Genomic DNA, 22,300 nt, shown 5'->3' on the forward strand with positions numbered 1-22,300 from the left:
ATATAAACCACAAACTACTAAGTTTGTTTGATTTAAAAGAAGAATTTAATACCTCGCCATTTTATAGTGAGCTAAGAAAACTTCACTTCCCATAAACACTTTCGCAGTGGCTGTTACGAAGTCACTGTCAGCTGATAGAAGTCACATGACACATATTTTTGATTTCAGTCAGAGTTCGTCCGAGAAGACAGAAACTAACACATATTTAAACGTTTATTACTTTTCAAAAGTCTTTCTGTGCACATCGTACTCCTCTTGAAATGGATCAACGGTTGTTTACATTATGAAGTAGCTGTTTACATTCACCGCATCCAACTAGTCGGTAAGTTTACTCAGCACAATTCATATCTGAACTGTCAGTCTCCATTCTTAAACCGAAATATATCAATTAATCATTTATAATCAATGCATTACTCAATTAATCATTACACGTATACAATCACCTCTTCCCTTTACATGAACACTGTTCATGGCTGTTTGATCTAATGAGTAAGCACCATCATATGCATATGGAAAAATAAATGGTGTGTTTTTACCCAGTTGTCCCAGATGTTACTTGACTGTGACGGTTTTGGGTGTTCAGTGGGCTTTATTTGTCACCGAGCTTAAAACTACTCGCCAAGATGAGTCCAGAAAGAAAGACCCTGCTCAACATTATTATCCTGGGCTTGGGATTCATGGTTATGTTCACTGCCTTTGGGACCTGCGGGAATATTGAAGTAGGTGTTGAGCTTTTACACACTTAAAAATGCATGATCTGATATCGGCTATAGTGGTTTTTCAATGACCGATAACTAGAGAGTAGGCTTTCTGATTGCCCATATGTTGCAATTATATGCATAATAATTTTTAATTGACAGCAATTGGTATGCACATAAAGTTGGTTAAATGCAATGATCTCTTATTTAGCACAATATTCACTCTAAAATCACAAAAATTGGTAGATAATTCAGCCTATATAACAATATATCAGTCTGTCACTATAAACGCTTTTGTGTAAGAAGCATACTATTCAGATGTGTGAAAACCAATTATACAAATATACCTATTTTGTTGTCCATTTTTTCAGCAAACCGTGATAAAGAGCTTCAACAGTACAGAGTTCCATGGAAGTGGCTACACAAGGTATTAACTTTTGTTCTGTCACAAGAGCGGCACTTTTTATTTCCAGTCATGTGACTTGTTATTGCTTCTGTACTGCTCTTCAATCAGGTTCAGGATGAAGCTCTAGTCATCTGATGTTTCCCTGTAATCGAATGAATCTCTTTATTCCCTAACTTGACTTCACTAATCTAATTGACCATGAATGACTAATTGGCAAAGAGCTACTGTATGTGCTCTAAGAAAACAGAACTATGAAGAATGATATGAATGCAGTAGACATGTGACCCTATCACAGCAGCTTTCGTTTTATATGCAATGTGCAGTAGAGTTGAGTCAATGACATTTTTGTAACAGCTGATCAGGATATAAGTGCTTCTGCTATTAAACACGGTACAGGTCGACTGATAGTGGATTTTGCTGATACTGATACTAAAGTGGTGGAAAAGGCTGATAACCGATTAATCAGCCTTTTTGAAATCGATTTATAGAATATTAAATAAATCGTAGTCTTTCCTTATTATAATTGACACAGGCATTAGGGCTGAACGATTAACCGAAATTAAATTTAAGTCACAATGTGACCCAGTGCGATTTTCAAACCGCGAGGGCTGCAATTTAATTAAATAAATAAATAAATAAATAGATAGTCTCAACGTGCTTCAACTATGTGCATGGCTGTTTTGTCTGTAGTGTGAAGTGCTTTCTTAAATACATGTGAATGGGTTCAATGTATTACTACACATGTTGTTTCAGAGTGGTTCTGTGCTCTATTAGAGATGTGCTCTGAGTTCAGTTTGGTGTGCTTATGTGCACTGAGCAGGGGCAGGGCCAGAAGGGTGGCCAGGGGTGGCAGCTGCCACCCTGAAAATGAGCTTTGCCACCCCACTTGCCACCCCAACTTGGACCTCCTCGCATCCTGCTGACAGCTTAACCCATCAGAGTGCGTAACAGCTTAACCATCAGTGTCTCACATGGTCCATAACAACGCTCCGCCCATGTCTGGCAGTAATATATGTATATGTATATGTATATATATATATATATATATATATATATATATATATATATATATATATATATATATATATATATATATATTAAATGAATGAAGCCTTTTATAGCCTGTATAGTTATCAGATGAAACGTTTTGTTTATATATACAGTACTGTGCAAATGTTTTAGGCACATAAGATGTCTCACAGAATTTGTCATCAGCTTTAGTGTGTCAATAGAAAATATCATTTTTAGACTCTCATACATCTGTTTTGCAAATAGAATAGAATAGAAGAACAGGGAGCTCTGCAAGAGATGTCATGACCCCCTCAGAATCCCCCACTGAACATCAGGTCAGTCTGAGATTATATGAAGAGACAGAAGCAATTGAGGCAGACTAAACAGATAGAAGAACTGTGAAGAATTCTACGAGAAGATTGGAACATCATATCTGCCAACAACCAAGAAAAACTGTGTCCAGGTGTATTTAGGAGAATTGGGGCTGTTTTAAAGGCAATATTTATTTAGCTTTTTTATATGTTTACTGGACTAAGTACAACTTTTGCACAGTACTGTATATTTCACCAGATGAGTTTTTTTAAAAATTATTATTGACTATATATATGAGGCACGACGTATGTTCTGATGGGACACAGTTCCATATAATACAATTTTTCTTTGTGTGCTCTCGCATTCATTTGAAACCCTTAATTATCTAATCACAATAACAAAATATGCACTGAAGTGAAGATAAAAATGGATGAATATTGTCAATGATGAAAGATCTTAACACAGCAAATACCCACGAGTTGTCAGTGAGTGTTTTTTATTCACCTCTAAAGGCCATTGTTATACTGTATAACCAATAGCCACTTTTCCACTATTGGGGCAGTACGAGCCAGGTCTATCAACTGGACCTCTAGCCGCGAGACCAAAATCAATCCGTGTTCCCACCATCAGGCCAATAGCCATGCAGCGTTGCCCTAAAACCCACGCTTGATACACCGCTCTGGTGCCAACGTCACACACCTCGTGAATTTCACAAGTAAGAGAGAAACTCAAGCTTTGGAATGATGCTATCTAGTTATCAAGAATATTGAGTTTGTATCATATGTAAATATTAGCTAGCTAGCAAGATAAGTTGGCTTTGACAACTCACAGACTGCAATTAAGCCATGGTGTCCCAAGTGGTCTCTCCACTAAGACCATCTCCAAGATGTCCCAGCACACCGTCCACAATCTCGAACCATGGAAAGTTTTTTCTTTGGGTTCCACTTTGTCTATTATGCATTTTAAAGGATTTGTACTGTATCTGCAAGTTTAACATTTTTCCAGAATATTCACTATTGTGCACTGGATACACAACCAAGTTCGTGTAACTCCGTCTTTGACAATGACCCCACCTCACTCCCCAGTTGGTCTTGTCTGGCCCAAAGGTAATCGGCAGGCTAAAAGCCATTGGCTGTTGGCCCTGAGGAAGCCTTAAGGAGGCACGATAAAGCCCCAGAAGTGACATTGTGAACGCAACCGGCCCTGGCATGCACTAGCACGCCATCATTTGGCCAAATAGTGGAAAAACGGCTAATGAGATGTAACTCTACAATCCTCCAGTGCAGGCCACAGAGAAAAAAAAACAACTATCAGTTATCAGCAAATATCTATGCCGATAGTTACCGATTGTTTGTTCCTCTGTGGCTGGCACCGGGGGATTGTACAGTTACATATCATTAGCTGCGTTCAAAAGCAACTATCGGCACCTATAAATTGGTAAAACCAACATATCAGTCTACCTCTAAAACACTGCAATAAAAATTAAGCAACCTCAGATAAAATTTATATAAAATATGCTAAACACAATAAAACAAATCTGTTTTAGTTGTTGTTTACTTAACTTAAAATTATCATAATAAATAATCATAACAATTTTCAGTTTTGTAACTTTTCAAAAATTAAATATAAATTATTGGAGTCAATTTACAGCTAATGTTGGTGTTTTCTGTACATCTCCCTAGCAGACTCAATACTACACGTCTAACAAGGCCCATTACTCTTCTCTTCTAGCATGGCGATTATCTATGCTGTATTCTCCGCCTCAAATCTTATTGCCCCCTCTGTGATAGCTGTCATTGGACCTCAGTTGTCTTTGTTTTTTAGTGGAATTCTTTACAGGTAAGTGCCTGTCGGGCTTTGTCATAATTTAGTCATTTTGACTGTATTTTCTGGATAAAACTATTTGTTCTCTGCTCTCTTTTAGTGCTTATATTGCTGTGTTCATTCATCCTTACACCTGGTCATTCTACACTTTATCTGTGTTGCTTGGAATAGCCGCTGCAGGTGTGAAATCATTATCTGTTCAATTATAAAAGTGTCCCATGCTGCCACACAATGTCTAACCTTTATTCTCATCTTCTCGCAGTGCTGTGGACGGCCCAGGGTAATCTGCTGACCATCAACTCCAAAGACTCCACCATTGGACGAAACAGTGGAATATTTTGGGCGTTGATGCAGTTTAGGTACTTCCTACTTGTTGTCACTGAGTATTACGCTGCCTTCAGATCATGTCAGAATTATCATATTTACAAGATGAGCGCACATGAACAGCACCAAAATGTAGTTATTATCAGTGGAAAACTAATTTCTTTAAGTCCAGTGTTCTTGTCAGCAAAATGTTTGCTGACAAAGGGTTTTTAGATTTTGTCAATAGTTGCGAAGACGAGATGAAAAAGACTCATCATGATGATAAACAGTTTTAATTAAAAATATTGTTGTCGAAAATATGACAAGGAAAGGATATATAGAATATATAGAAAAATCTAGAAAGAATTGTTCAGCCTGATCTTATGAAATTAACGTGACCATGGCAACATTTTTGCAATCCAAAACTATGTTCTTCATAACACATTTGGGTGAAATTATCTAAAGGTTTTTAAGGTGAATATTAGATGGAGGTTAAGTGTAACTCCATAACCTAAAACTGTACTTTAACCTAACCAATAGTGTTCAAAAAGATAAATGAGAGGTAAACAAAACAGACATCCTTACCCTTAACCAACACCTAAACCTAACCGATTGTATTTTAAAAGCAAATGCGACATGACAAACACATTTACTGAAACAACCACATCATATCATGTTGCTTCTATGGTTCTTGCACTTCACTTTCGTTTCAAGCGTCCTTAGCTGAGCTCAAGGGTTTGTCTCTGAGATCAAAGTACAACACTCTATCAGGTGAGCTACAGCACAAGTTAATCACGTTGGATTAAGTGTGTAAATTGTAGGTGGGTCTGTAATACAAGCGTTAAGATGTATAATTTTTCAAATTAGGAGTTATATTGTATACGTTTTTCAATACCATAACATACAGTTGAAGTCAGAAGTTTACATACACTTCATTTAAGTCATTAAAACAATTTTTTTAACCACTCCAAAGATTTCCTATTAGCAAACTATAGTTTTGGCAAGTCGTTTAGGACATCTACTTTGTGCATGACATGATATATTATTCCAACAATTGTTTACAGACAGATTGATTCACTTTTAATTGACTATATCACAATTCCAGTGGGCCAGAAATTTATATACACTAAGTTAACAGTGACTTTAAGCAACTTGGAAAATTCCAGAAAATTATGTCAAGCCTTTAGACAATTATCCAAATAGCTTATGATAGGCTAATTGGAGTCAATTGGAGGTGTACCTGTGGATGTATTTTAAGACCTACCTTCAAACTCATTGCCTCTTTGCTTGACATGATGGGAAAATCTTAAGAAATCAGCCAAGACTTCAGAAAAAAAATTGTGGACCCTCACAAGTCTGGTTCATCCTAGGGAGTAATTTCCAAACACCTCAATGTACCACGTTCATCTGTGCAAACAATAGTACGCAAGTATAAACACCATGGGACCAGGCAGCAATCATACCGTTCAGTAAGGAGACGCATTCTGTCTTCTAGAAATGAATGTAGTTTGGTACGAAAAGTGCAAATCAATCCCAGAACAACAGCAAAGGACCTTGTGAAGATGCTGGAGGAAACGGGTAGACAAATATCTATATCCACAGTAAAACGAGTCCTATATTGACATAACCTGAAAGGCTGCTCATCAAGGAAGAAGCCACTGCTCCAAAACTGCCATAAAAAAGCCAGATTACAAATTCCAAGTGCACATGCAGACAAAGATCTTACTTTTTGGAGAAATGTCCTCTGGTCTGATGAAACAAAAATTTAACTGGTCTGCCATAATGGCCATCGTCATGTTTGGAGGAAAAAGGGTGAGGCTTGAAAGCCAAAGAACACCATCACATCCGTGAAGCATCATGTTGTGGGGGTGTTTTGCTGCAGGAGGGACTGGTGCACTTCACAAAATAGATGGTATCATGAGGAAGGAAAATTACGTGGATATAATGAAGCAACATCTCAAGACATCACCAGGGAGTTAAAGCTCGGTCGCAAATGGGTCTTCCAAATAGACAATGACTCCAAGCATACCTCCAAGGTTGTGGCAAAGTGGCTTAAGGACAACAAAGTCAAAGTATTTGAGTGGCCATCACAAAGCCCTGACCTCAATCTGATTTTGTGTGCAGAGCTCAAAAAAGCGAGTGCAAGCAAGGAGGCCTACAAACCTGACAGGTTACACCAGTTCTATCTGGAGGAATGGGCTAAAATTCCAGCAACTTATTATGAGAAGCTTGTGGAAGGCTACCCAAAACTTTTGTCCCAAGATAAACAATTTAAAGGCAATGCTACTAAATACTAACAAAGTGTATGTAAACTTCTGACCCACTGGGAATGTGATGTAAGAAATAAAAGCTGAAGAAGCTAACTCTCTACTATTATTCTGACATTTCACATTCTTAAAATAAAGTCGTGATCCAAACTGGCCTAAGACAGGGAAAGTTCCTATGATCAAATGTCAGGAATTGTGAAAAATTGAGTTTAAATGTATCTGGCTAAGGTGTATGTAAACTTCTGACTTCAGCTGTAGCACTGTTTGAGTAAAAGAGTGAAAAATAAGTGTTTATAAAGTCATAAACAGCTATAATACCCATGATTTGTGTGAAAGTGAATAAAACACACATTTGTTGTAGTGTAAGATAAAACGGCTATATCAACAACATTAACATAATGTTACAACTTGTATCTGCACAGAAAATGATGAGAATGATCTGGTGAACAAGAACTAAGTTACTCGCTAGTCAGAATACGTAACGATTGTTGCGTTGTGTATACACGTTTCCTTAAAAACATGCAACACGTAACATATTAATCTTTAATTGATAATGTAAAATTATCATCAACTAAAATGTATTATTTTTTTGTAGACCAAAATTATAAGCCATTGTAGTTAGAGTACAATTGACTAAAACTAGTGAATATAAAATATTGACTAAATTTAAAGGACACGTTCATAAAAGGACAAAAGTTATGACTAAAATAAAAAAAACTGTGTGAAATTTAGCACTGTCTAAACCAGACTTTTCAAGGTGGGAGTGTGTCAATTCAAGAATCGTTGCATCATTCCATCAATATTGACTGTACAATTAATTCCATACCTATTTTATGTACTATTGATGAAGAAAAGTTTTAAAACTTGCAAGAAAATACTAATAATTATGTGACAAAACAAAATTTCCTGAGCCATTTCACATTGATGCATTTGGCTGATGCTTTTATCCAAAGCAACTTACAGTGCACTTAAAGAGAAAATCCCCCTGGAGCAACCTGGAGTTAAGTGACTTTCTCAAGGACACAATGGTGGTGACTGTGGGTATCAAACCAGCAGCCTTCTGCTTTATCCCACTATGCCACCACCACTCAGAATGATAAAATACATAGATAGACATCAGTTACTCAGCTATTGCATCTAATCTTTTGCTCTTCATTTTTTGCTCTAGCTCGTAAGTAGAAACTTCCTATGTGGACTTGAAGGGGTCACATGAGGGTTGAATGATTCATTTATTCTCTTTTGCAGCTTATTCTTTGGCAATCTCTACATATACCTTGCCTGGCATGGCAAAAGTCACATAACAGGTGAGTATTTTAGACATGAAATTCTGAATGGTTAGGCATAAATATAATTTGAGTCTTTCAATGAAGCTAAAATACTTATTTTCTGGTGTTAGATAAGGACCGTCAAACAGTTTTTATTACACTCACGGTCATCAGCCTGGTAGGAAATTTCCTCTTTTTCCTGATCCAGCGACCAGACCCCGAACCGGCACCTTCTGACACTTCTGAGTCACTTCTACCACCAGACAACTCTGATAGTGTGTCAGTGGTGTAAGTGTGTATTTTTATGTACTTCTGCATATCCAGACATTAATTTTGACCATAGATTAATCATATTGCATTGTTGTTTTTTTCTCTCCTTTGCCTTGTTTCCTATTCATTTTATTTTTAAGTGCATCGCAAACTCTGGGCTCTCAGGCATGGGATGCATTCAGTAAGTTGTACTGATATATATATATATATATATATATATATATATATATATATATATATATATATATATATATATATATATTTAAATAATTGTTTACATGAAAGCAATTTGAGTTATTGTTTTATTTACTATGATCTCTTGTCACATTTCAACAGAGAAATCTATTGAACTAGCTATGACCAAAGAGATGCTTTTGCTCAGCACTGCCTTTGCCTACTCTGGTAAGTTCAGTCCTTCAAAAGAGAATCTACGTAAATGTGTTTGCAGTCATTACTGAGACCATGAAGACAGATAAAGCATGTAGATTGTGAAAAGAAGAGGGCCTAGAACAGAACCTTAGGGGACACCTTTAGTGATGTGAGCACAAGATCAACTCATTTTAGATCAGTATTGTGTAAATACTTTTTTTGCATGCCGGAATGTCTCACACGCGGTCAAGCTTTCAAAGTATACTCTTCTGATCAAGAGTGATTACGAGCATGTTCAAAACATGCACACAGAGACTGCTTTGTGATACTGTTTTATTACAGTTAATGGCAGGTGCATACGCTGATGATGCACACAGGCAAGGACTGTTTTCAAGAAAAACAGCTGCACACGGACAGTCCACGTAGACTGTGCTGATTAAGAGATTTGTATCATGCATACTGTGCGCAGTCCGATACGGAACATGATAAACCGAAGCATACTTAGGTTTGAGGTGTTTTCAGTCATTTAATTTATATCCGTTTTGAATCTGTCTTAGAGGGCATTTACTTTTATTCTTTCCACGATTGGATAGCTATCCGATTAGGAAAAAATGCATGAAGTGACCAAGTGTAAATAACTTTTTAACGTTTTCAGGTTAATTATCATTTACCTGCTTATTTCAGCTGTCTATGCTAATTTTCATGTATGCTACTTTATGCATGTAAAATTAGCGTTTACAGCTAAGTTTAGCATGGCAGGAAAGTGCACCTTAAACAATGCCTTGCTCAGCATGGCCAGGTTTGAAAAATGGCTGGCAAAGGATTGGGATCCTGTGGTGCCCTGGAAGGGACAGTTTCGGTTCAATTCGTTTTGTCATTGCCACATCGTAATAAATCGTGGGGATGTGATAATATGTTGTGGCCACTAGATAGTATGTTGAGGGAACGACATCCTTATCTCGTGGCCACAAGAAAATTATCTTGTTACCTAGACAACATTTTTGTCCAATGGCTTTTTTATGTTGATGTAAAGGGCTAAAAAAATGGCCTATATGAATGGGGTAAAGTTTTAGGCTCTATATTCATTGGATATTCATTTATTTTACCAGTGCTCTCTGAAGGGGACAGTCGTACAAAAATACTGTTTGCACACTCGGCCTAATGGGTATATAACTGTACTACCACGGCCATAAAACATTGAATGCAGATCAGTCAACACTTGGTGTGGCTGCAGAATTATGACTGAACATGTACCGATATGCTTTTGTTCCTTGGCATACTCAAGGGACCATCTGAAAATTCCACCCAATATGCTCTTGACATGCAAGTTAACATAAAAAACTCCAGTGAAAGTGCAATATTTTCACATTTCAAAGGTTGTAGTAAGTTCCCAGTGGATATTCTAATTTACTACAGGTGAGATTACTAAATTAAGTCCAATTATATGAGTATAGTATTAGATTATTTTAGGAAAACAAATGACTTATATTCACCAAGATGTCATGCTCACATTCCAGAGGATGTCACATGTTCCTAGTTGATAGACTTACTACAGTTCATATTTTGCCAGAATGCACAATTATACAAATGCAGTTTTCAAATATTATAAACAAATTCACCTTAATGACAGTAGCACATTCTAAAGGCTTCTTACCTCTTGTAAGGGTGAAATTCACCCAAAACATCTAACTATAACTATGTTTCCATCCAAGGTTTTTTTTTTTTTGCGACAAAAGGTGTAGCGCATCAAAAAGTTTACCAATATAGCTGATGAAAATCTCACCTCTTGTAAGTTAGTCTATCCACTGGGAACTTACTACAAGTTGTAGTTATTTTTAATTATTTCTCCCCTTTTGGAATGCCCAATTCCCAATGCGCTCTAAGTCCTGGTGGTGGCATAGTGGCTCACCTCAATCTGGGTGGCGGAGGATGAATCTCAGTTGACTCCACGTCTGAGACATCAATCTGCGCATCTTATCATGTGGCTTGTTGAGCTTGTTAACACGGAGACATAGCGTGTGTGGAGGCTTCATGCTATTCTCTGCGCCATTCACGCACAACTCACCACATGCCACACCGAGAGCGAGAACCACATTATAGCGACCATGAGGAGGTTACCCCATGTGACTGTACCCACCCTAGCCACTGGGCCAATTTGGTTGCTTTGGAAGCCTCGCTGGAGTCACTCAGCACACCCTGGATTCGAACTCACGACTTCAGGTGTGGTAGTCAGCGCCAATACTTGCTGAGCTACCCAGGCCCCCTTTTATTTTTAATTATTAATTTCTTTATTAATTAAATGTTTTCAGTTTAACTTATGAAACAATGGTGTGGTTTTGTTTTTTGGCATGGAAATTTGATTTCAAGTCATGGAAAAGTCATGGAAATTCATTGGTTGAAAAGAGTGGGAACCCTATTAATGTGTTTTACTTGATGGTTACACCATTTTAAAGTCAAATAATTTTTTGGTAGAAAATGCTATAAAGGTTTTCAAAAAAATAACAATCCAATGTATAACATTAAATTTTCTTCTAACTTGAAGCATGTATTTTAAGAGTTTTAATTTATATAATCTCTGACAACCTTATTTGCCAAAGTTCTATACTACCTGAACTGTGATGTTGAGACAATGTGTTTGCCTAACTTGTCCAGGTCTGGAGCTCACCTTTTATAGTGGAGTGTACGGGACATGTTTAGGGGCCATGACTCAATTTGGAGAGAATGCCAAAGGTCTCATCGGCCTCTCTGGGATTTTGATTGGTGTTGGGGAAATAATAGGTAAGGCAGTGCATTACAAACAGTGTGCTTCAGCTCTATTTCAACATGACAATCAAATGTAATAAGATGTTATCTCTGTTTTCTCCAGGAGGGGGAGTATTTGGGATCCTGGATAAGTGTAACCGCTTTGGCCGAAACCCAGTGGTGCTTCTAGGGCTCATTACACATTTTGTGGCATTCTTCCTTATCTTCCTCAACATAGCTAATGACGCTCCCGTAGCCTCAGAGGAAGGCACACATATGCAAGCCTTTATACAACCCAGGTATGAAGCACCAGTGACAGTACTGAAATTTCTAGCAGTGATGGACATTGTGTGAGACAGTTCTGTGTCAGCTGACATCTTTCATTCATTGTTTATGTGCATGTGCCTCGTAAATGAACACATTTGGTTGTTGTTGTGAATTATGTTGATGTGAAATTGAGAGACTGACTTTTGATAGTCTTGGAAGCATCAGTTAGAATAAGTTGAAAATGAGAAATCACCTTATGCAATCATTTCCCAGCAAAAGTCAGTTCATGGGTTTAAGTTGTAGCTGTATAGTTTCTGGTAACTATTGCCAATAAAAGCTATGTTGTATTTTTTCATCAAGGAATCCTTACGTTAAATAAATACTATAACTCTATAATATTCCTGACACATAAAAATAAGCTGTTAAAATTAAATGTATCATTTTTGTGGTGCGGCCATGCTTATTGTTTAAATTTACAGTCCTGAGAATGGAGCCTGTATGACTCTAGACACTCTTCAGCACTGATCTTGCTTCTCTGTGGTAATGTATTTCATTGGTTGTGTGTTTTGTCAGTGTGTTAGTGGCATTGATATGCAGTTTCCTGCTGGGTCTGGGTGATAGCTGCTACAACACTCAGCTCATCAGCATTGTGGGTTTCTTGTTCCGGGAAGACAGTGCGCCAGCATTTGCTGTCTTCAAATTTGTACAGGTTTGAAAATGTTTTTAAGAAAGTGTTTTAAATTTGACCATTAGCCATTATATTGACTTGTATAAGAAGTGAGCGTGTCTACTTGCACACCACTTATAACTAGCAAAAATCCGCTTTTTAAAACATTCAGACAAGTAAAGAAAACCGCATTTACATGAGATTTAAGCATGTAAACAGTCATGTGAACAACACTTACGCACATTGGATATGCTGGTAAAATTAGCTGGTAAATGTGTTTACATGCAATAGCAAATCAGGGTAATGACCAAAAATCTACCTGTGTAGATCAGTATTTGCTGTGTAAAAACAGTTTATGACCTTACCCGGAAAGTCGTTTAAGGCATTAACATGACCTTACACATTGTCATATTAAGCATAATCATGTACGATTGTTCATGTAAACACTCTTGCTAAGCGATTTTTAAATGTGCTTAAATAAATAAATTTTCGCATGTTTTGGTTTATCGCAAAACAAATCTGCCCTTAAGCTGTTTCCATACAGAAATGTGTGTATATCGCTAATTGTTTACCTTTCACCTCCCAGATGTCCCTAATTTTATTCCCCCAAAGTTTTGGTAAAATGGGGAGATTATTGAGACAATTCATTGAAATTAGCCAGCTTACTGTCATTTTAATTTCACAAATAAATGCAATCAGAAGAGGATGAATTGCAATCAAAAGGGAACAGTTGCTCTTCTGATAGGACTGTAATATTGGTCCTGATGTTGCACCTATCACAGGTTGCCACCGACTGGTTCTGACCCGAAAGCGAATCGTCATGGCCCTGTTCAAGCTGGCAACCTGGACCAAGTAGTGGCGGAAAATTTCAGTCTTATTACACCATCCATCGATGTTTTAAAATGTTCAAAAAGCTAATTTTCTGAAAGTGATCTCAGCATTGGACAAATAGTTCTGATCTTGAATTCTGGGTCTTGAAAAAAGTGTAGAACTTTCTGAGAATGTCATTCAGCCGACTTTTTCGGAAATAGTGGCCATTCATTTGTTCTCCATCATACGAGATATTTGCATTGGCACTCCTGGAAGGATCATTAAGACCAATCCATAACAGTGCGAGTAATGCTTTACATACAATTAATTGGCTTTCAAAGATATATACGTTGTTATCATGATTAAGACAGGATAACAATTGGGGTAAATTCTGTCATGCTATATTTTTGCATTAATGCCTAATTTTCTCAACAAAAAGTGTTTCCATACCAGATTTTCGCAACATTTGAACTATCGACATAGAGTTTGTACTAGTCAAGTCAAGTCAAGTCAAGTCAAGTCAAGTGGTTTTTATTGTCGTTTCAACCATATACAGTTAGTACAGTACACAGCAAAATGAGACAACGTTCCTCCAGGACCATGGTGCTACATAAAAACAACAAAGGACCAACACAGGACCACATGAGACTACACAACGAAATAAAATACCTATATAAAATACCTATATAAAGTGCACATGCAAACATGTGCAAAGTACGGGACAGTAAATGGAAAAATATTATGTCAACACTTGTCACAAAAAAAACGCTTGGATGGAAACATAGTTATAATTAGATGTTTTGGGTGAATTTCACCCCAAAACCAATAAAAATTTGCATAAAGAAAATTAAGCCTATTTTAGGACCATTAAGATTCTCATTACCATTATAAATCCAGACGTTTTGCTTTTGAGGTTTTTTCTCATTACTTTAATATAGAATATGTTAACTCTGTGTATTAATGTAAAAAATGATGTACAATTAGATGTTTTATTTAAATCGGTGTAAATTAAAATAGCATAACAAATACTACCCCTATGTATAATAACATAAAATAATTGTTAATAAAATAACTCATTTTTATAGTAACTCTCAGACCCATCATAATCTCTTAAATCACCGTCAAATGACAAACTGAATGGGATCAATGCATCACAAACAAACAAAGACACACACACACAAAATAAAATCAGTGTTAGGAAAAAGACACATCACTTCAGTAATAGCTGGGAACAGATTATTTACACCCGCTGCCGAACAGGACACTCAAAGCTTACACACAAGTTCTTATTATCAGGCATATTTTAAAGCATGTTTTATTGAATTGGGGTTGTTTGATTTCCCTAAGGAAATTTTTGTTATTAAGCTGAAACTTTTTTAAGATTTTAAACAAAGACCCTGTTTCCACCAGGTATTCAGATGCATTTCGTGTGATCTGATCACATGTGGTCAGTGGTAAATACAGGTCTAAATGGGGTCTAAAAAGTTTTGTGATCGGATCACAAAAACCACATAAGAATGTGGTAAAAAAAACGCATGTGAACGTATTGCATTTGTGGTGTAAATGCTAATCTGTCCTGTATGCGTCCCAGCAGCAGTGAACCGCCACCCCTCACCTGTCAATCAACCGCTGCCTTAAAACAAGAGTTTAAATTTTGCCGGTTACGGACAGCTTTAAAAGGAACTGTCCGATCTGAAATTTTAAAAAGTGGATACACAATAACTATAACTTTACGGATCTTCTTCAGTGTGTTTGATATCAACACAAATGAGAAGCATGAACACCTGAAGCTTCTTTAATACAGGTAATCCACTAAAATAATGGATATTTCTGCTTGACATGTTGCATTTGTGCTTAGATTCAATTTCTACTGCATCTGGCAGTTTTTTGCTTTCTTTGTCTTTTCTGACTTTGTTGCGCTTTAATATCAGGCAGTAACACTGTGACTGATGTATGTCTTCATGAAACAGAGATCTTCCCATCCAAATCTGAACACAAGTGGTCACAAGAGATGCATTTATGTGACCAGGTGTAAACAGCGATGAGTCTTACCTGAACGACATGTGACCGGATCACCCGAGACGCATCGTAATACCAGGTGGAAACGGGGTCAAATTCAGACCTGAGTTTTCATGAAAAACAGACCTTATATACAGTAGATTTTTAAGCACTATACCAATTGCATTTTAACTAGTTTTTTAACCATGAAAATAGCCATTGAAGCTGGAATGGCATTAATAATGAACAAAACAAACAAAACTTTAACAATATAGACTGTATCTTTAATTTAACCAATACACTCAAAAAAATTGCTCTTTTCGTGTAACGTGGTTCCACGTGTTTGAATTTTAACTTTTAAATTACTATATAATCTCAACACAAACACTTTGTGTAGGGAGAACCTAGTTGAATTAGGTAAACCCAACAAAATTAGACATGTCAATGTAACTAATAAATCTGTTATTTATTTATGTGCTAACTTGTGAAATTTAATGTTAGCATGCTAAATATATGCTGGTTGGAAGCAATACACAGTGTAGTTTAGTAACTATGCTATGGTTAGCAGCACAGCATTTGCTCAACGAAGTGAGCAACCAATTGCAAATGCGACATCTTCCTTTCCTCATCATTAGCTCAAGCTCCACTCTTCACCATAATAGCTGTGTTTCCACTATCGGGCCAGTGCGAGCCAGGGTTATCAACTGGTCAGCCGGGGCTAATAACCTCGGACCTCGAGACCAAAATCGATCTGCGTTCCCATTATCGGGCCAATAACCCCACAGCGTTGCCCTAAAGCCCACCCCATTGACCCTGCCTCAATCCCCAGTTGCCCTAATTTGACCCAAGGATAATTGGCAGGCCAAAGGTAGCCCCGAGGAGGCATCTGGCTCTTGCGTACTAGCTCGCCATTATTTGGCCCGACAGTGGAAGCGCTAATGGTAACCCCCAAAACTCCAACATAACAGAAACTCTTCTAAATCTCAAAACAACAAAACATTAAACAATAACAAGTATCCCTCTTTATATTCATCTTGCACAAAAAAACATAAAATAACACTTAATTTTAACATTTACTCTCCCGAACGAGTCCCATGGAAATCCATGGGTAATCTAAAAATCCAAAATCCCCTGTTTCATCAATGCTGCATTAACACCACAAAAAATATTAATTTAAACTTAAACTTAAAAGGATTATGTAAACTCTCATTTTACTAATAGAAATTGATAGAACGCAATGAAATCAAGTTGTGACAAAATGTTCTAGAATTGTGTTTATGTATTAAATTATTAAATGTAATTTATAGAAATATTATTTTTTATTATTATCATGAGTTTATTTTTTATTACAGTAATAAGAATGGTGGGGGGGGGGCATGCAATTGGGTTTGGACCGACATGAAGGTGAGTAAATAATTACTGAATTTTTTATCCCTTTAGGAATCGGTTATTGAAAAACTCATATATTGGGGTTTATGGACCTGCTCAGCTGTTTGTGCTGTTCATTTTGTGACGGTTCCCTAAAGTTATTTTTCCTCTGTGTCTGCAGTCCATCACAGCTGCCATAGCCTTCTTCTACTGCAACTACCTTATGCTGAACTGGCAGCTGCTCATCATGGTAGTGGTGGGCTTCCTGGGCACGGTGTCTTTCTTTGTGGTGGAGTGGACAGTTATTCGCCGTCGACAGGACTCTGATTATGACAGTATCTGAGAAGACTGAAGTACCAGAAGATCCTCATCTGCAGCCATCAGCCTCATTGAGCAGATACATTTGGTTTGCACATTAGCTCTTGGGAGTCTCCTGAACTTTACCTTTCAGCAGTGGGAACACCTCATCTCTCATTCTCCTTTTTCTAGTGAATCAGCTGTACAGATTTTCTTTCTTGCACATAAAATAAATGTTCTCTTCTAAAGATCAAGTGCTGTAACACTATACAGCATTTGAACTGTGCAATGCCAGTCACCATCAACAGGAAGACCTGGAACGATGATCTCATTAGATCTCACAACGTTAGATGGCAGAAACGTTGAGCAATAAGAGATTCATTTAATGGAAATTTTGGCTCAAAATGAAGAGTCTGTCATCATTTATTCACCCTCATTCTTTAAAATGTCTTCAGTGATCCTCAGAAACAAAATAGCTGCAAGTCGTTATTGGTGAGTAAATGATGACAGAAATGTCATTTTTGGTAAGACTATCCCTTTGAGTACAGTACTTCATATATTGTAGAGAAACGTTAGTTTAAATGTACAGTAATAATACGCTGAGCTGTGGAAAATTATTTACATTTACACTATGCTGTGAAATGAAGTATAGATGAGAAATATCATTACAGGGACAAATGTTAAACTTTCACAACTATAATTAGCATCAACGTGAAACACCGAGGTAAATCTTATTTTATTTTAGTCCGTTTTGCCTTTCTTTTCTTTCCTTTCTTTTTTAAAGAAAACATTTTTGCCAAAGAATGAAGAACTCTCTGAAGCAAGTTGCTATATTTTTGTCATTTGTCCTTATTATTTGTCTTATGTGAACAACAAATATTTCAACAATCAGATCATGAGAAATGTAATCATTAGAAATTGATGTGTTCAATCAGGGTGATATGATTTTTAGGACTTTGAGAAATAATTAGTCATTTCTATTATAATATCAACATGAGCTGGAGTTGACCACATGTCATAACTAAATATGAATGTATTGAGATGAAGTTCAGAAAGACACTTTCTTAAATTCACGATACATACAGTATACTACGTGCTTATATTCATATGGGTACAAGAGCTACATACATGTACGATTGATTGAAACATACTATTTTGGTTCAGGGAAATCTACAGGATGTTGAGGGAAAATGTGACATGAATATCTGATCATAAACTTGAATGCATCGTACTGTAAAAATGGTAATGGTGTCTGGATATTCTTTTTATAAATGTATGTATACGTATGTGGGATTAAAGACTGTTTTGAGCCTTTGATTTGCGTTTGTCTTTTTGTCTGTGATACACATTTTTACACATTAAGTGGTGTAACCATTAAGTAAAAAGTAAGGAGCTATTTTCCTGAGAAGTGAGTACACATACAGTATCATTTTCAAACATATTTTTGAAGGTACAAAAATTGTACACAATTGTCATACATTTTTGATCGTTGAAAATCATCCTAGAGCTGTATCATGTGATTTCTGACAACCTGAACTAACTTTGGCAGATCATATGAAGGTCAAACGATCTGATATTTTAATGATCTTGACACAGTCACGTGTGTCGACTGATTTTGATGCTTTATATGTTAAAAGGCTTTGGAGGCAATGGAGATATTGACCATTCCAAAGAGTACATTAGAAATATCATAATAGTGAAGCAAATGCCCATAAATCTTATTATGGACATTTGTGTTTGGAATTATAAACTAGAAAATTTTATTCAATGTAAATATATATTGATATGTTGTTTGTGTGGAATCTAATGTGGAAAATTTCATTAGAAGGAAAACTTACTCCAAGGACAAATATTTCAGCTTACAGCTCATGGAAATCAAAAATCCAGTATCTCAAAATATTAGAATGAAGAATTTATAATACAGAAATGTCGACCTTCTGAAAAGTATGTTCATTAATGCACTAAATACTTGGTCGGGGCTCCTTTTGCATCGATTACTGCATCAATGCGGCGTGGCATGAAGGAAATCAGTCTGTGACATTGCTGAGGTGTTATGGAAGCACAGGTTGCCTTGATAGCGGCCTTCAGCTCGTCTGTATTGTTGGGTCTGGTGTCTCTCGTTTTCCTCTTGACAATATACCCCAAAGATTCTCTATGGGGTTCAGGTCAGGCGAGTTGGCTGGCAAATCAAGCACTGTAATTCCAAGGTCAGCAAACCATTTACTAGTAATTTTGGCACTGTGGGCAGGTACGTAGTCCTGCTGGAAAAGATAATCAGCATACCCATAAAGCTTGTCAGCAGATCATAGAGCATGAAGTGCTCTAAAAATCTCCTGGTCGATGGCTGCATTGACTCTCACCAGTCCCTCCTGCAGTAAAGCACCCCCACAACATGATGCTGCCACCCCAATGCTTCACCATTGGGATTGTGTTCTTCGGCTTGCAAGCCTCACTCTATTTCCTCCAAACATGATGATGGTCATTATGGCCAAACAGTTACATTTTCTTTAATCAGACCAGAGGACATTTCTCCAAAAAGTAAGATCTTTGTCACCATGTGCACTTGCAAACTGTAGTCTGGCATTTTTTAAGGTGGTTTTGGAGCAGTGGCTTCTTCATTGCTGAGCAGCCTTTCAGGTTATATCAATATAGGACACATTTTACTGTGGATATAGATACTTGTCTACCTGTTTCCTCCAGCATCTTCACAAGGTCCTTTGCTGTTGTTCTGGGATTGATTTGCACTTTTCGCACTAAAATACGTTCATCCCTAGAAGACAGAATGCATCTCCTTCCTGAGCGGTATGATGGCTGTGTGGTCCCATGGTGTTTATACTTGCGTACTATTGTTTATACAGATGAATGTGGTAAATTCAGGCATTTGGAAATTGCTCCCAAGAATGAACCAGACTTGTGGCAGTCCAACTTTTGTTTCTGAGGTCTTGGCTGATTTCTCTTGATTTCCCCCTGATGTCAAGCAAAGAGGCAATGAGTTTGAATACATATAAAATACATCCACAGGTACACCTCCAATTCAGTGCACCTCCTATCAGAAGCTAATTGGCTAATTGTCTAAAGGCTTGACATAATTTTCTGGAATTTTCCAAGCTGCTTAAAGGCACAGTTATCAGTGTATGTAAACTTCTGACCCACTGGAATTGTGATAGTCAATTAAAAGTGAAACAATCTGTCTGTAAACAATTGTTGTTACTTGTGTCATGCACAAAGTAGATTTCCTAAATGACTTGCCAAACAATAATTTGCTAATATTAAAGCGGAGTGTTTAAAAAATGAGTTTTAATGACTTCAACCTAAGTGTATGTAAATTTCTGACTCCAACAGTATGTATATATATATATATATATATATATATATATATATATATATATATATATATATATATATATATATAATATAATATAATATATATAATATATATGATAATCATAATAATAAAATAATACTTTTATGTTTTTTATTTTATTATTATTATAAAATTGAATTGCTGCAAAAAAGAAATGGTCTGGCTCAAGGTTAAGTACGGTAGCCTATGTAATCAAAAGCAATTTACTGGATGTTTAATGTTTGGGAAAATCCGTACATTTTGCCTTAGGTTTATCTTTGTTTTTACTGTTCTCCAGGTTTCTCTGAATTCTCTGAAATTAAAATAATTTAAATCTACATAAACGTTTATTATTGTACAACAACGCACTCCGTTCTCACGTGCACAGTCGACGCTACGTGAGTCAGTTGCTAAGCAACGAAAGACGCCACCACTCACAACAGAGCGTAATTCAGTTGACTGACAGAGACTTTATCCAATAAGGATGTAGTTTGCAGGTGACGCTCAGGAGTACAACCAATGAGCACCTTTGGTAGGCGGGAGAACGCAAATAGAAGAGCAAACTTAAAACAATTTACCAAAAGCAAAGCTGCCGGCAACATGCGAAATTATAGAAGGATGAACAGATAGCGACAGGAGCTACAACTAACGGATTTACGATCATTTTACGGGCTGTACAGAAATGAGAACCCAATTTAGAGTGTTAAAATTCAGTGAATATGTTTGAAATTAGGCTGAAATTGAAAGTGTGTGATGGTTTGTAGATCAAATGTGAGTCAAACAAACCCAACTGTTATTGTCGGTTTTATTTTCAAGAGCAAACATGTTGGAGCCATCATCGACATCATCTAATTGAACATCTTGTCACTACACGGTCTTTTAAGTAGATGAAATAGGCTAGACATTTTAGAGGATGTCTACAGACATCAGCTTGCACGAGCTGTTGGAGCTCTCCATAGGAACACCAGATGTTGGATCTGTTAATTTCAGTGCATTGCACACTTTACTGAACGCCATGCTGGGACACCTGAATATTGAAAGGGTCACAACCGCCTGGAGGGAGGTGGACCACGACCGTGGCAGCCCACCTCAAACTAAGCCCCTGGTCCTGGACAAATCCAGCCCTTATCGAGTGATGGAGGAGAAGGTGCAGCGGATGGAGGAGCAGATCTCAGTGCTGGAGTCTCTGCCCAGCGCTTTAGAGCTCATGAAGTCGGACACTGCGGTCAGTGACATGTGGACACTCATGCAGCTCCGCAGAAAGGCGCAGGGGAACGAGGATGGAGTGTCCAAGGTAAGCTCCACCTCTGTATGCAGGAGGTAACGCTACTATTTCTTTTATTAAGGGTTTATAAAGGGGTTCATTAATGACTTATAAGGCATTTACAAATGCATTATAAATGTATTCATATGCGGTTATAACAACATTAATAAATAGGGCACATTTCATGCAATACTTGCCAAATAGTGAGCATTTTAACATGTTTTAAATGCTTATTAAATACACTTATTCATACTTCTATTAAATTAGAAACATAAATTACACTAATTCATGATTAATGTCACAATGCAACAAAAATAGACCATTATAGTGAGATTAAAAGGAGAGATAATGTCATTTTTTGTTGATCTACATTACTGTAATGTCTTCACTCGCTTGTGTTGTCACTTGTCACGTTGATGTCAAAAGTGTCCCAACCTAGTCCTGATGGTTACCCAAGTACTCTGCAGAAATACTTTTCAGGTCTTCATGCTCATTCACAGCATATATCATATAATAAAGCCTGATGAACATTAAACCATACTGAACTTTATTTACAGGTGTCTAATGTTGGCAACTCCTTCAGATGTATCCACTGTACATTAAGGTACAATTTCTTAGGTTACTAATGTTGAACAAGTGTTATTGAGCATCTATAACATGTGGGGAAATTGGCTCACTGGTACTGCATGAAAGTCAGCCTTTTCATTCATGTTGTAACCGCATTATTTATAATGCATTTGTACATTAATTAATATTTATTAATAAATATGAATAAACCCTTTATAAACCCTTAACAAAGGGAGCTTTAATGTAATGTCA

At 36.9% G+C, this 22,300-nt stretch overlaps 1 protein-coding gene across 1 annotated transcript; it reads left to right on the plus strand.

Moving 5' to 3' along the window:
• The first annotated feature begins 160 nt into the window (after window positions 1-160).
• LOC127652715 (UNC93-like protein MFSD11) lies at window positions 161-18,180 on the plus strand. Its single transcript, XM_052139040.1, has 14 exons — window positions 161-322; window positions 541-719; window positions 1,070-1,125; window positions 4,159-4,266; window positions 4,352-4,431; window positions 4,514-4,610; window positions 8,067-8,125; window positions 8,218-8,374; window positions 8,497-8,537; window positions 8,693-8,758; window positions 11,378-11,503; window positions 11,592-11,766; window positions 12,308-12,443; window positions 16,759-18,180. The coding sequence occupies exons 2-14, from the start codon at window positions 624-626 to the stop codon at window positions 16,918-16,920; spliced, it is 1,359 nt and encodes a 452-aa protein (XP_051995000.1). The 5' UTR covers window positions 161-322; window positions 541-623; the 3' UTR covers window positions 16,921-18,180.
• Window positions 18,181-22,300: the final 4,120 nt, after the last annotated feature.

The sequence above is a fragment of the Xyrauchen texanus genome, chromosome 12 (assembly GCF_025860055.1).
Source record: "Xyrauchen texanus isolate HMW12.3.18 chromosome 12, RBS_HiC_50CHRs, whole genome shotgun sequence".
Taxonomy (NCBI): domain Eukaryota; kingdom Metazoa; phylum Chordata; class Actinopteri; order Cypriniformes; family Catostomidae; genus Xyrauchen; species Xyrauchen texanus.

Coding starts and splice junctions, on each gene's coding strand:
- LOC127652715 (XM_052139040.1), top strand. CDS start 624: ATGAGTCCAGAAAGAAAGACCCTGCTCAACATTATTATCCTGGGCTTG. Junction 8,759..11,377: donor CACTGCCTTTGCCTACTCTG/GTAAGTTCAGTC, acceptor TAACTTGTCCAG/GTCTGGAGCTCACCTTTTAT. Junction 11,767..12,307: donor CAAGCCTTTATACAACCCAG/GTATGAAGCACC, acceptor GTGTTTTGTCAG/TGTGTTAGTGGCATTGATAT.